At 37.8% G+C, this 16,590-nt stretch overlaps 1 protein-coding gene across 1 annotated transcript in view; it reads right to left on the bottom strand.

The window, feature by feature from the left end:
- DYNC1I2 (dynein cytoplasmic 1 intermediate chain 2) overlaps nt 1-15,281 on the bottom strand; it is a 55,959-nt gene extending 40,678 nt beyond the window's left edge. Inside the window, 5 exon segments of the mRNA NM_001243495.1 lie at nt 46-136; nt 10,545-10,620; nt 10,623-10,661; nt 13,978-14,094; nt 15,140-15,281. Coding sequence (NP_001230424.1) covers nt 46-136; nt 10,545-10,620; nt 10,623-10,661; nt 13,978-14,085 — 314 coding nt within the window. The 5' untranslated portion in view covers nt 14,086-14,094; nt 15,140-15,281.

Raw genomic sequence — 16,590 nt, 5'->3', positions numbered from 1 at the left:
TAAATGCATTCTTACTCTTAAAATATTGAAAGAAAATTACTGTACCTAGATCCCACTGCGCCATCTCCAGAGTCTTGGCTTCCAGCTTCGCTTGGTGTGCTCACAGATTTGGAGGATGGAGACATAGGAGGAGGGACTAAATAGTGAAATAGACAGGTATCCGCTGTTACTACACGGAGAGGTTGCTCAGCTTATGACGTTCGTTTCAAAAGTAATTTAACATGAAGTAATTAACAAAAAAGAAAAAATAATGGCAAACCAAAAAACAAAAGTATATGAATGAAAATGAACAGCAGAAAGAAGAGGAAAAGACAAAGTTAACAATGCATGCTGACGATTCATGCAATTTCTCTGGCAAAATTCATTTGGGCTTTACATTTCAAAAAAAAAGCAAGATTATGGAAGGATGCATCGTTATCTCAGCCAACACCAAATGTGGGCACTAATTTTCAAAGGAGAGCATTCCTTCTCCCCTAACTTTCTCACTTTTAAGATCACCAGATCATTTATAATTGCTGTCAAATCAAAACTCTGAATTTTGTTTCAAAAGTCATTTACTCTCTGGTTTTCTGAGATTTATTTTAAAATGTTCATTTTTTGTAGAAAAACGTTTTCTTCCAAGAAGAAATTAATGTACTTAAAAATTTCATTTTTCCCCCTGCCAAAAATAAAAAGGGCCACTTTAGAGAAATGACTCTAACTAAAGGAATGGCTCCTTTAAAATGTCCATTAGTTTCCAGCAATTTGGGTGCAAATGCAAACAGGCCATAAAACAGCATGCCTTCTGGACAAGATGCATAACATAAAGTGATGCATGCAACTTAAACAAGGCAAGACTTAATGGTAACTTCCTTACCCCAGTATTCAGAAAAAACTGAAGTGTACAGACAAAGATACAGACACCCAAAATATTCTTAATCCCTTCTTATAGAAAAATACACATTTTTCACAGTATATAAAACAAACAGCAAATGCTTTCCCCTAATTTGTCACTTTTAACATTATATACCAACAGCTGAACGTGCATACTTCATGCTATTATATTTGTAAAACTTTTTGATTACCATTACAGGGAGTATAGAAGGATCATCACTGCCATCTTCTGGTTAAGTTTTACCATAAATGTCCCCAATCCCAATTATCTTTAAACTTTTTTTTTTTTTTTTTTTAAGGACTGCACCTGCGGGATATGGACGTTCCCAGCTAAGGGTTGAATCGAACCTACAGCTGCTGGCCTATGCCACAGTCACAGCAATGCCAGATCCGAGCTGCATCTGTGGCCTACACCACAGCTCATGGCAACTCCAGATCCTGAACCCACTGAACAAGGCCAGGGATCGAACCTGCATCGTAACCCCCTGAGCCACAATGGGAACTCCCTAAAATAATTTTTCAATGTACAATATTGACTAAAACATTTTATGTGGAGCTGCAAGTCCTTCTTTTAACAGTTTACTGAAAAGAAGGTAAATCCCTAGTTATATAGGAACCAATCTAAAGAAATATGTATTTAATTAAAAGTCTGTGTTTTTGGAATAATCACATTCACTGAGCCCTTAAAGTGCTGAAATGTTTATACATGCTTCAGTAAAAACAGTGGGTTTGCTAATCTGGCAAGTGTAAAGTATGATGAATCAGATTTTCAACATATGTACAAAACTGATTATCCTTATTTTTTCAATGCCAAATTCTATTTGAAACCAATAAGATTAGGAAAAAAAAAAAAAACACCATAGCCGGAACATTAGTTTCCTGAGATACAGTGGTTAATTCTTGCTCAAATTTCAAGACTATAAAAATATTAAAACATTTCTAATTTCGTGATTAAATCTCAGAAACAATGCTAAAATCAGACTGCCTTCACTGTGCTCAGTGCTGCAAATGTCACTCAGAGTAGCTAAACATGACTTGTATCTGAAGTAAAAGAACATTAATGTTCCCCAACTTCTCTTAGTTTCCATTTCCTCATTCTTTTGTCTACCCCTCACTGTGAGACTTCTCCTGGTCTAAGTCCCAACTGATATAGGAATAACGAGTAATATCTAACAGTGGTTTACCTACTGCACTATAAGCACAAATGCGTATTTATTACAGTGAGGTGAGATACTACAATGTTTTCACATTAAAAAATTTTCAAAGAAGAAATTTTGTATTCTTTAAATTACATGCTTAATGTCAGGCTTAGGAAAATAAAGAAAGATTTGAGGAAAACAGTAATATTCCTATCAATCTAATTATTTGTGTTAAATTATAATATTTGTTTCCATTTTAATGTTTTTTCCTCTTTCTAGTGACTTCAAATATCAATGACTTCACTCAACAAGTTCATCACCAGTATCTTAGTTGGTTAAGACTGTATTTTTAAAAAATGTTATCTCAAATCCTTTATGAAAAAAGGCTATATAGTAATTACACATAAATAAACATACTAAGCTAGTCAATTCTCAAATAAAAATTTCAGAAACAAAAATAAGTTACAGGGGTGATATAACCAAATTATCAGTTTCTCAGCCAGAAGCAAAATAAATCACCATAACTTCAAATTTGTAATTGGGTAAGAAATCTCTACTCCAGAACTATATTCTTTTGACCAAAAGATAATGTTCAAGCCAGCTGATAAGAAGATTCATTAGGGACTCCAAGTTATTATCTGGCCTACCAAATTCATCTTGCAATAGCAAATAATCTATACCACAGAAGGGACAAACCTAGATAAATTACTATCACTGAAAAAGGAGGAATGTTAGCAGAAAAAAAGAAAAAGGTAGTGTTATCTGGTGACTACACATTTTAACCCAATTAGTCCAGGAAAGTCAAACAATACAGTAATTGCACAATAAGACAATACCACTACATTCTCAGACTCCAGTAAATGACCTCCAAGAATGAATAAAAGCATGCACTCAGAGACATTAGGAAAAAAAAAAAAAAAAAAACTAATTTATAGCCTTTCAAATCTCAAAAAAGATTTAATTCTAGAATTCATATTTAAAGATGCTTAAGAATCCAATCAGCTTTGGAAATAACATAAATTATTAGTTTTTGCCAAATACCTGAGATATGAGTTGCATAATAAGAACAGTAATTCAATCAGATTACCTTCAGTTCTGTGAAAATGGCCTAAAACAAGGCTTTAAAATGATAAAAATAAAAGATTTATTATTAACACATATGTGTGAATCATATGAATCAATTTCAGTTTCTTAGAAGTTTAAAAGCAAAGACACTTGTTTGTTTCTTTGAAAACCAAGGAAGAAATGTGAAGTAAACTGAAAAATAAATCTATACCATGGCATTCCCTGATCATGCAAGTAATACTGAAAGGTTGTAACTTTGATTCTCTTGGATAAAAAGCCAACCAAGGAAGCCTTTCCTGTTAGCTTAGATCTTGGCCTTCCAAAGATATAAAAATAACATTGCTGCGTTTTGGCTTGTGAAGAAAAAACTAGCAAATTTGAAACCACAAAGGACCTAGGAATGCACCTAGATTTAGAATCAGAGTTGTTTTGAGTCAACCACTCAGAACTATACAAAAGTCTCAGAGATGAAGAACGGTGCATAGCCCAATTATTTTTTAGGTAGAAGAAAGCCTCTTGCAAGAAGGGGCTACTGCCAGAAAGAAGAACCTAGAAAAGGTGGACAGCCAAAGAGAGTGAATATAAGGAGTAGGAGTGTTGATAGAAGATAGTGAAATGGAAGGAGTGAGCCTGAGATAACCAAAAGTTGTGAGGCCTCTTGCAGCTCATCTATCTACGACACTCAGCACTCAAACACTGTCTGAGTTGCAAAGTAATGCCCCCTTGTGGATACAAGTGCTTCTAGCCTGGAATGTTAACTTTGATTGACTGTCTCTTTTTAAAGGCTGCACCTGAGGCACATGGAAGTTCCCAGGCGAAGGGTCCAATCAGAGCTGAAGCCACCAGCCTATACTACAGCACAGCAGCACCAGATCCAAGCCGTGTCTGTGACCTACACCACAGCAATATCGGATTCTAAACCCACTGAGCGGGGTCAGGGATCAAACCCGCATCCTCGTGGATACTAGACGGGTTTCTTACCACTGAACCACAATGGGAACTCCCTGAGAGGTTTTATTAGCTGTATCTTTTTTTAAAAAAAATTAATTCTTTTCAGTAGGATTTTTTTTTTTTTTTTCTTTTTAGGGCCGCACCCGTGGTATACGGAGGTTTCCAGGTTAAGGGTCTAATCAGAGCTATAGCTGCTGGCCTACACCACAGCTACAGCAACACTAGATGCAGCAACAAGCTGCATCTGCAAGCTACACCACAGCTCACGGCAACGCCGGATCCTTAACCCACTGAGTTAGGCCAGGGATCGAACCTACAACCTCATGGTTCCTAGTCGGATGCATTTCCGCTGACCACAATGGGAATTTTTTAAAAGGAAAAAAGTCAATGTTAGGTAAACCATACTGATTTTTTCTTGTTGTTTTTTAAATTTTTATTGAAGTATAGTTGATTCACAAGGAAGATTGGGAGTTCCCGTCGTGGCGCAATGGTTAATGAATCCAACTAGGAACCATGAGGTTGCAGGTTCGATCCCTGGCCTTGCTCAGTGGGTTAAGGATCCGGCGTTGCCCTGAGCTGTGGTGTAGGTTGCAGACGTGGCTCGGATCCCACGTTGCTGTGGCTCTGGCGTAGGCTGGCAGCTCCAGCTCCGATTAGACCCCTAGCCTGGGAACCTCCATATGCCGCGGGAGCGGCCCAAGAAAAAACAAGGAAGATTGATGTTTTTAATAAACCTCCTTGAATATTTCAGTGTGTTTTTATACTTCTACAATTTAAAAATATTTAATAACTACATTTGTAGTGGAAAGAAAAACAAGTATCCATCCTGGGTCATGATATAAAATGTATTTTTTACTGCAGGTTACTGTCAAGAAAGCTTGACAGCCACTGCTTTCAACTATATCATGTATTCTCCAAGCCTAATTTTAGGCATCTATGAGAGAAAAGAAGGTGGAAAACACACAACTCATCTAATTATTTTATTTTAATAAGCCAGACAAAAGATAATAAAAGGAAAAAAACTGTAGACCTCTCTTATAAGCAGAGATGAAGAACTCCTAAGTAAAATACTAGCAATATATAAGAAAAATATTATCTCATAATTAAAAGGGATTTATTCCTGAATATAAGCATGCTTTTATATTAGAGAACCTACCAATATTAATAATCATAGTAATACATTAAAAGCAAAAAAACCATCATCATCTCAAAATATAAGGAGACCTATGAGTTTGTCACACAAATTTTGGTGATTTTAAAGAATGCTGAAATTCTTCATAATGTGGGCTGGACTTAGCGACTCTTCCAATAGACGGAATGTGGCAAAAGCAATGATCCCTGACTTCCAAGGGTAAGTCATTGAAAGGATAGCTTCCTTCGGGCTCTTTCTCTTCTGCTTACTCATTCTGGAAGAACCCCACTGACATGCCACAAGGATACTCATGTAGCTAGTTCAATGGAATGGCCCACATGGATAGGAACTCGAGCCTTCCAACTAACAACCAACACCAACCCGCCAGCTATGTGAATGAGCCACCTTGAAAACAAATCCTCAAGCCCCTAAGCCTTCAGATGACTACAGCTCTGACTGACGTCCTGACTTCAATCCAAGAGACCCTGAGCCAGAACCATTCAGCTAAGCCACTACCAAATTCCTGACTGGCAGAAACTGAGAGAGAATGATTATTGTTTTTTAAAAAATGAAACTGACACAAGAATAGAAAACTTGAATAGACTATAACCATTTTTTAAAAATCTGAAATGGTGAATAACTCCTGCTCTCCACTATCCCCTGGGGGAAAAAAAGCATAATCTGAGGCAATTTTACTGCTGGATTCCACCAAGTTAAGGAACAGGTAACATCTATCTTTTACAACTCTTCTACAAAATAGCAAAAGGGAAAGCTGTTCAATTTATTTTAAAACCATAACCATGGTGGCTACTGAACATGAGTGGCACAAGAAAATTAAAGCCAAATTTTATTTTTGTGCGCATATACATGAATCCTAAACATAAGCTAATCTATTTTTTAATTTAAAAAGTTTTGGTTTTTTAGGGACGCGCTGCGGCACGTGGAAGTTCCCAGCTAAGGGTCGAATGGGAACTGTAAGCCGCCCACCTACATCACAGCCACAGCAACATAGGAACTGAGCCTCATCTGCGACCTACACCACAGCTCACGGCAACCCCAGATCCTTAACCCACTGAGTTAGGCCAGGGATCAAACCTGTGTCCTCATGGGTACTAGTCAGATTCATTACTGCTGAGCCACCATGGGAACTCCTAGCTAATTTATTTTTAAATACATGTCAAAACTCATCTGCTATCTTTAGAGAGGACTATTATAGTAACTAAAGTGAAACAAATGAAGTATGTCTTTTGCTTTCCCAAGGAACTACATTTAGGGTAATCAAGTAGCCCCAGTTACTGAAAGAAACCTCCAATTTGGAAAAGAATTACAGCCAATAAATGTAGAAGGAATGATGGAATTACGAAAATAACTTTCCAACTCCTAATTAAATAACTGACTTAGGGAGTTCCCATCATGGTGCAGTGGTTAACGAATCCGACTAGGAACCATGAGGTTTCAGGTTTGATCCCGGCGTCGCCGTGAGCTGTGGTGTAGGTTGCAGACGCGGCTCAGATCCTCCATTGCTGTGGCTGTGGTGTAGGCCAGCGGCTACAGCTCCAATTCGACCCCTAGCCTGGGAACCTCCATATGCCGTGGGAGCGGCCCTAGAAAAGACAAAAAGACCAAAAAAAAAAAAAAAAAAAAAGACTTGGATAAGAATCATTAATAAGTATTAAAACTATACTTGGTGAAGAGTTGATGGAGAAATGAATATCCACATGGTGCCAAAGTATCACCTCCCGATATTATTTGCTAGTCATGAGGGGAAAAAAAATGTAACCATGATAGAGAAGCCTAGCTGTCACAATCGTAAGCCAGTAATCAATCCAGGCATCACCAAATAACTCAACAACTCAGAAATTTGGGCTACTGATGGGCTGCAACATGAAATTCATAGAATCATCCATGAGATACTCTTACCAAAGATGCTCAACCTGAGGCTAGTTATGTTTTTAAAATCTAATTTCCAGTTTAGAGGAACAAAGCTTAAATGTGAAAAAACCCTCAGACAAACCTCGGAAGGTGAGACATTTTAGAAACCAACTGGCCCACTTTCTTCAACAAGCTGATGTCATGGAGCAAGACGTAACATGTGTGTGGAAGATTTTCTAGATTTAGAAAGACTGAAAACATTAAATGCAACACTTAGTGCAGCTAGGTTTTCAGGGGAAACAATTTTTTTGAGTGAAGTAAAATTTTGTGAAGCTAGCGCTATTTTGATAAAGGGGGGAAAAATGGGGGTAAGGAGTTCCTGCTGTGGCACAATGGGATTGTTGGTGTCTCTGCAGTGCCAAGGACATGGGTTTGCTCCCCAGCCCAGCACAGTGGGTTAAAGGATCTGGCATTGCTGTAGCTGCAGTGTAGGCTGCAACTGCATCTGGGATCTGATCCCTGGCCCAGGAACTCCACATGTAGTGGAGCAGCCAAAAAAAGAAAAAGAAAAAAAAGAAAGGGGGGGGGGATTTTCTTTTTTCAAAAACTTCATAGGGCTGCACTCACTGCACATGGAGGTTCCCAGGCTAGGGATCGAATCAGAGCTATAGCTGCTGGCCTACACCGCAATCACAGGAACGCCAGACCCGAACATTTCTGCGGCCTACACCACAGCTCACGGCAACACCAGATCCTTGACCCACTGAGTGAGGCCAGGGACCAAACCTCATGAATGCTAGTCAGATTTGTTTCTGCTGAGCCACGGACGGTAACTCCAGAAGGGGTGATTTTCTACATAAGAAATTAGGATAATACAAAGCCGTGGTAACTAAAACAGTGTTGATAGTATAAAATCAAGACAAATGGATTAGCAGTGAAAATAGAGAGCCCAGAGATGCCCATGATTGTATGAAAAATGACTGAATGACAAAGTTGGCATTATGTATCAGTGGGGGAAAAGATGGACTATTTAATACATGGTATTGAGAAAAAAAGGTTAACTATAATGAAGAAAAATTAGGTTTGGTTCCTACCTCACATAATTCAAAATATAACACAAGTATCTAAAGGTGAAGGCTAAAATTACAAAGAAAATGTAGGAGAATATATTTACAAAGTAGGAAAGGGTTTCTTTAAAAGAAGACCAAAAAAAGGTTATAAGTGGTAGATCTAACCATTATCAAAACAAAGGATTTGATCATATCCAAATAAAGGATTTGGTTCAATAAAAGATACTATATACAGACTTAACAGGTAATAGGAGGGGTTTTTTTTGTTTGTTTTGTTTTTTCGGTTGTGCACATGGCATAGAGAAATTCTGAGGCCAGAGAATGAATCTGTGCCACAGCTGCGACAACACCAGATACTTAACTGACTGTGCCACTAAGGGAACTCCAGGAGAAGGTATTTTAAAATAGACTAAAACAGACAAAGAAGTTCTCACTAAAGTATACAAGGTACTCCTTCAGCAAGATAAAGACCTGCAATAGTAAATGGACAAAGGATATGAATATGCAATTCACAGAAGAAAAATCTGAATTGTAAATAGGTTTATGAAGAAATAGTCAATTTTGCTGTAAACAGATAAATGTATATTAAAACATTTTGGCATATCACTATACCCAACAGGTAGACAAAAACTGAAAAGGTGGATAATATCAAGTGATGTGGAAAGAGTGAAACAGTTACTTTCTCATACCCTGGGTATCAGGAGAATAAATTTTTAGTCATTCTTGAGAACCTAATAAATTTAAGTAAGCTACACACAATATAGCAAGTCAATTCTTCATCACACATTCCAGAGAAACTCTTCCACAGCCCTTTCAAGGGGAAAAATATATTCTTTGCAGGGCTGCTTGCCACAGCAAAGCGAAGAGATGAGGCAATCAATCTAAGTGCCTATCACTTGGGAACAGATAAGCAAAATATGGCACATGATAGAATATTATTTATCAGTCAGAAGTGAATAACTAGATCTATATGTAGCAACATGAGTAAATTTCACATATAATGCTGCTTGGAAAAAACAATGAGACGTAACACAATGCCATTTATGTATATAAAACACACACATAGATATATGAAACTTTGAAAAATATAAATACACACTGGACAGATCAAAAGGACATTATGCTAAAAATGCAAGAATGGGTACTTAATGCAAGACTGAGAAAGAGAATGGAATTGGAGATGGGAAATGAGAGAAACATATACATGACACACAATACACACACACACACAAAACCAAAGAACAATCTTTCAAGAACAGATGATGGAGGTGGGCCATAAATTGAGAAATACGAGCAAGTGAATTTGGTAAAACCAAGTCCTAAAAAGAACAGAAATGAAAAAAAAAAAAAAATCCTACAGGAGAAAAAAAAGCCAAAGACTCAGGGAAAAAATGATCTCTTAAAGACTATATAGCTAACAAGCAACTTGGTTTAGTTACGTTTTTTTTTTTTTTTAACAAGATAAAAGTGTTCTGATTCATTTACTTTTCAAATGGTAATATGCAATGTAAGGTTATTAAATAAAGACATAAAAATTAAAGTATTTCAATCTTCAAATTTTACCATAAGGAAAAGGCAAAAAAGCTGAAAGAAGTAACAATAAAGCCAACCATGAAAGTAACCAGCTTTTTCATCTTGAAATCTTTCAGAAACAGTAGCTCTAGCACAGCTATGTTGTAGTTCACAACAGGCATACAACAGATACTATCTCTGCTATTTGTTCTCTGGACTAGATGGAATTAGTCCACAAACTAACTCTGAAATTTCAGTCCCTAAATGACAAAGGCCAGGTTAAACTAAAATACTAGGTAACAGCATCCAGCTCAGATTGTTTTGAGTAAAGCATTTAATGCTTTCTTAAATTGTCCTTGGTACCTCTACCATTTCAGCTTTTTGGTCTACTATTGGTATCAAGACAAACAACCCAGAAAAAGAACAAGATTAAGTCAAACTGCTGCCCCCCCCAAAGCTACCAATATTATTTCCCTAATTAGAGTGCAGACGGCTATAATCTCCTCCTCCTATACCTCTGAATACTAACATACTTTCAAAACTTTGATTCACTATAACTCCTTTTAACCTGCAGAAAGGTTTACAGAGTTAATATCTGGAATAAGGTCATCTTTGAGCTTATTAATACAGTATGGCATAGAAGTCTTATTCAACAAATGTTTACTGAAATAAATTACTGATTCAACAAGAAAAGTCAATTGGCTTATGTTAATAAATATAATTAGTCTTGCAGCTCTTCTGAACAAACAAAATAACCATGTATTAGCACATCTGAAAAAAGTCAATCCCAAATAAATTATAAATTAACGATTTTTAAGAGACATAAATAAGTATGCAAAATACATTAAGTCAACTCACTCATCACAGGTATGTCTAAGCTAAGTAAACTATATGTCTATCTCTTATGAACAGATATATTCTTATCCTTACCAATGGGGGATTCTGGAGTTAGCCCCATGCTTTGAAGCAATGCTTCAGCTTCTCTTCTTTTTTTTTCAAGATCTGATCTTCTTGCACAGAAGTGACTGCTTCCTTCTTCTGATCAGTCTAAATTTTTTAAATTAAAAACTTAAGTTTACATGTGGTATGAAACATTTCTGTTCGCAAAAAATATATGCATTTTAAACAATCCGCTAACACTGTATACTTTCGCAGGTGGACTTATTTTGAATACATATTACAGTCATAAAATGAGTCATTCTCAATAGCATTCTAGTAAGTAATCCTCAAATAATATGTATTAAATTGATCCTTTTTTTTGGTTATGACTGAAGCATGTGGAAGTTCCCAGGTCAAGGATCAAACACATGCCATGGCAGTGACCCAGGCTGCTGCAGTGACAATGTCAGATCCTTAACCTGCTGCACCACAAGAGAACTCCCAATATTGATCCATTTGTGTACATAATCAAGGAGTTCTCATAAAAATGTTCTGAAAAGATAAACTCAGAAAATATAGTCAAGGAGCTCTCTTGTGATGCAGCAGGTTAAGGATCCAGTATTGTCACTGCAGTGGCTGGGGTCACTGCTGTGGAACAGGTTCAATCCCTGGCCCAGGAACTTTCACATGCTGTGGATGCAGCTAAAAACAAATTTTTTTAATTAGGAAAAAAAAAAGTGTAGCCAGTTTCTATTTATTTACAATACGAATACTGTAATGGTGTGGAATTATGGAGATCTCCTCACAAATATTTAAATGTTACAATACAATGAATTATTTAGGAGGTGACAACTTTTAAGTGAATCAACAATTTGATTTTTTTTTTTTTTTTGGCCTCGCCCAAAGAATGCAAAAGTTCCTGGGCTAGAGATCTAACCCAAGCCACAGCTGTGACAATGCCGGACCCTTAACCTTCTGAGGCACAAAGCAACTCTGATAATTTGATTTGTTGAAAAAGTATGAGTACCTCAAACTTCTGTATGAAGTCTTCATTGTATTTATGGAACTTTACATAGAGGATGTTTGTCAAAAATTCACCTGGAGGAGTTCCCATTGTGGCACAGTGGTTAACGGATCCGACTAGGAACCATGAGGTTGTGGGTTCGGTCCCTGGTCTTGCTCAGTGGGTTGAGGATCCGGCATTGCCATGAGCTGTGGTATAGGTTGCAGATGCCTACTTGGATCCCGCATTGCTGTGGCTCTGGCGTAGGCTGGTGGCTACAGCTCTGATTAGACCCCTAGCCTGGGAACCTCCATATGCCGAGGGAGTGGCCCTAGAAAAGGCAAAAAAAAGACAAAAAAAAAAAAAAAAAATTCACCTGAAGAAAGGTTTTTATTTTTATTTTATAACTATAGACCTTATTTTTATGATGATAAACATATTGTTTGGTTTGGTAAAATTAAAATTCACTCTTGCACAGCACAAAACATCTTTTGCTATTGAAAATTTTCTCTGGTATTTTCATTTTTTAGTTTTTTTTGGCCACACCCATGGCATATGCAAGTTCCTGGGTCTGGGATCAAACCCATGCCACAGCAGTAACCTAAGGCACAGCAATGGTAATGCTGGCTCCTTAATCCACTGAACTGCCAGGGAATTCCTATTACTGAAATTTTTGCCAACTTATATTTCAGTCATTTATAGTTTTAGCAAAGCCTTCCAGTTAAACTAGATAAACCTCAATTCTCCTAGAAAATTCAAAACATCTCAAGTGAAATTTAAGGCTTCAAGGGAAACCCTCTAAGGTCTATTTCAGTTAGATAACTATTACTCATAAAATTGTCTGCAGTGAGTCTTGTTAAGCATAATCTATGATATCATTTTTCACTTGAAATCATCAGAAAATTTCATCAAAATAGCCAAACAAATCATCAAATGGACACTTTACCCGTATAGAATTATATATTAATAGACTCATTGTTTAAAACTATTTAGTTGTATTTCTACAATTTAATATCTCTTGTAATGTTTTATAAACTTTCAATTAGATATAAATCGTGTAACAGATATTTCTTAGGGCCACTTATGGCCATCTTTAGTAAACAAAAAACAAATTTGCTGTCAGCCCTAAAGAGTTTAAGGCTATAGAAATTTCCCAGGTGGTGCAGAGGATTAAGGATCCGCGTTGCCTCAGTTGTAGAGGCCGAAACTGCAGCATGAGTTCAATCCCTGGCCTGGGAATTTGCACATACCCTGGGCATGGTCAAAAAACAAAAAAGAGTTTAAGGCTATAGATGCTAATTTGGAATGGCTCTGCCAGTCTGATTCATGCTATCAGCTTTTAATCAAATAGATAACTTACACCTCCAACCCTCTTATAATAATGGATCACAAAAAGGTTTGGAATCAACTAGAGAATCAATTCTTCAATTACAGGCCTTACACCATCATAGAAATGCTGCACATAAATTGTACCTTCAATTTTTCTGCTACTGATTTTTCTTTTTCCTTAAGAGATTCCTAGAAGTCCTGGCTACTGTTTAGGCTACCACATAGAAAAAACCTGAGACTAATGTCACACTTAGGACAAACTATCTTAACAGTGCCTATTTAAAACAGTGATAAAAAAAAATATACAAGTATGTCTAAACAATTTCCAAAGGGACAAATGTACATTTCAATATAGGATCAAGTAAAATATCTCCAACTCAGGGTCAACGTACTTTTGCCACACATGATGAAATGATGCCCCAGATCAGAAGACATAAGTACCTAGTTCACCTTTATGATAGTATCAGACCCACCACCCATGCAGATATTTGCATGGATACCCATAAAGATATTTCAGTGACTAACTCATGATAATAATACCAATTAAACAATCCCCTAATTAATAATGCATATTTCTCTTTGCCATTATCTATTCTAAGAAATTACCAGCAGTTCAGACTAGTAAAATATTCAGATAAGTTTGAATTCCAAACTAAGTTATGATACATATGACTTTTATTCTTTTTTTTTTTTTTTTTTTTTTTTTTTAGGGCCACATCTGCAGCATATGGAAGTTCCCCGGCCAGGGGTCTAACTGGAGCTGCAGCTGCCAACCTACACCACAGCCACAGTAATGCCAGATCCAAGCTATGTCTGCCACCTACACCACAGCTCATGGCAATGTTGGATCCTTAACCCACTGAGCAAGGCCAGAAACTAAACCCACATCCTCATGGATACTAGTGGGGTCCACTGAGCTGAGGGAAATTTCACATAGCCAAGTTTTATAAGCTCTAACAAGGCAGATGCTTCTTGCTCTATATAGTAAACATACTCCTAGAAGACTAAATATGTACTTTGAACTTTTCACCTAGAGTGCTATATTTACAGTCACAACTGCTGGGATTTTTATCTGTACTCAAAGTATTATCTAGAGGTATAAGTACTTAAAATCCAATTATTTTATGTATATTTTTAAAAAGTCAAACATACTTCCTTTTTCTTCCTTTCTTCTTCTTTCCTCTTCTTTTCCTCTCTGATTTGGGCCAATCGCTGCTTCTTACGTTCCAACTCTGCCTTTAATTCACTTTTGTCAGACATGTTTGAGACCTTAAGAAGCATATAATTATTTACAATCATCATTCCACTGGCAAAAGCAGCACTTTTTTAAAAAATTAGTCTTTAAGAACTGTCTCAAGAGACCATATAGTTCAATTCTGTCTAAAGAGAACACAGAAACTCTACTTTTAAAATAATGGAAGCATATATATTACTAACACCGGAAAAACACTATAAACAAATGTATATAAGAAATAAATATTCAGAGTTGACCACGGTAGCTAGCACCTTTAATGTTCACATGCCCAAACGTAACACAATGTCTCTGGCTCTTAAAACAAATGATAAGGGGTTGGCATTAAAAGCTCCTAGGCTACAAAACACGGATCAAATCTATTACCAAAGTTTTGCATTCATTCCTAGAAACTGAATAAAACAGGCGGTGAGACAAAATTCCTATGAATTCTAAAACTACCGTGTAAAACTAATATTAAGGACAAGCAAAACCCCCAAATTACCATCAATAACTGTAAAATAAAGTATGTATGTTTTTAGTCAAAGCCCAACAACAAAGTGACGGAATAACTGCATACAGCTGACAGGCCCCGCTCTATCTCACAGAGGCCGGAGCCTCAAGACTGACATGTTCACTTTCTTAAAACTCCAAGGAAGAAATAGTCTCTGGAATTTTGTGCTACAACCTCCGCATTCGGGTACTTGGCAGCACAGACTGGGTGAGGGAAAACGCTGTCAACGCAAGTAGTAATGACTTTTCTTTATAAAATGGAGCAAGGGGAAAAGAAGTCACTTCTCCCCTGGGGTCACGGCTAAGAGGGCGCGGTCCAGAACAGGGCGTCCGGGGGAGGGGGCCTCGACACGCCTCGAGGCTCCTCGGGGCACCTCCGTAGGGTCCAGAAGGGAAGGGATGCAGTCGTTTTCCCCGGCCTTCCTGAGTCACCGCACCTGGCTCTTCCCGCCTCTCCCTCCGGGAACCAGACCGGGCGGCGCTGTCAGCAGATACTGCCAAGCCGCCCCTAGAGTCCTAACGTGAGACACAGGAGACAGAAGGGCCCAGAGCGAAGGGCAGTCAACCCACCTGTCAGATGGCGGGGTGTGGAAGAGACCGCCTGTCAGCAACTTCCCCGTAACGTCCCCTCTCCTTTGCCTTCAACGCCAACAGTCGCCGCCACTAGCTCCACGGCTTGCCCAAGCACACAAAGAGGGATGGGCGGCGGCTGCTACGGCAAGAGAGTAGGGACAAATGGCTTCACCACAACGAGGTCGCTCCAAAAAGGAAGTGAGGGGCTCTGCTGTGGGGAATTGCAGCCCCTCTGCGACTTACCTGTGTGAAGATGAAGCCAAGAGATGAGACAAAGAATCCACCCAGGGGCGCGAAGTGTTTCCGCTTTGCCGAAAACGGAAAGACTAAGCCTAATTGCCTGGGGCTGGGTAAGCAAACGCCGCCCTTGCCGCACAGATTGAAACTATCTGGGAGAACTACAAGCCCCAGCTTCAAGAGAAACCTGCGTGAGGCAAGCAATGCACTCTGGGAGTTGTGGCCAATGGTAGTCGCAAAGTGTGCTGGGACATGTAGTATTTCTTAGTCTTTGGCTTGCCCATGTACAGGCCTTCAAGTTTCCCAAAAGAAACTTATCACACTTCTCTTTATTGTAGTCTCATCTGTTGGTCAGTTCTCCCAATGTTGTATGTGTTATATCTTAGGATCTTTGACTCTACATTGCTAATTTTAAAAAATGTTATTTTCCAGTGGTGAACCTATGTATTACACTGCACATCTGAAGAACACTTTTTACAGTATGTATTATCAGTATTAGAAACAAAAAAACAAAAGCAAACCAACCAACCACGGTATAGAGGTTTCATGTGTCATCTTAAGCAAAATATAAAATATTAATTTTGAAAGTGTAGTGTAACATAATTCTGTCAAAAAATGTGAGAAATTGTGTTTAATTAGAAAAAGATTTGTCGGAGTTTCTGTTGTGGCTCAGCAGGTTAAGAACCCAACTAGTATTCATGAGCATGCAGGTTCAATTCCTGGTCACACTCAGTAGGTTAAGGATCTGATGTTGCTGCAAAGTGCTGCATAGGTTGCATATGCCTCTCTGATCTGGCATTGCTGTGGCTGTTGTGTAGGCTGGCAGCTGCAGCTTGGATTCAACTCCTAGCCTAGGAACTTACATATGCCACAGGTGTGGCCCTAAAAAAAAAAAAAAAAAGAAAAAGATTTATAAATCCTTACTCAGTTTTTACTAGTGTTTGTGGTTGTAAATTTGCTCATTGGGAGTGTTACTGTTATGAAAATTATCAATAAAGCCTCTGATTCCTGTATTTCCTCTTAAATTTCAGCCTGTACACATGGAATATTTATTTGAGCTTGCAAATAAAATGATTATTGTTACAATCAATGAATCAGTAAGAATATGTTAATCAGTATAGCAAATAATAATTTCTCAGTGTTTTGTTGCAATGTGGTAGGTAGCATTTGGGTTTTCTCTCAAACAATTTTTGAAAAGAAAACGTTTCATA

Source organism: Sus scrofa, chromosome 15 (genome assembly GCF_000003025.6).
Source record: "Sus scrofa isolate TJ Tabasco breed Duroc chromosome 15, Sscrofa11.1, whole genome shotgun sequence".
NCBI classification, from domain to species: domain Eukaryota; kingdom Metazoa; phylum Chordata; class Mammalia; order Artiodactyla; family Suidae; genus Sus; species Sus scrofa.
The sequence above is the reverse complement of the archived record's forward strand: the minus strand, read 5'-3'. Positions and strand labels throughout refer to the sequence as shown.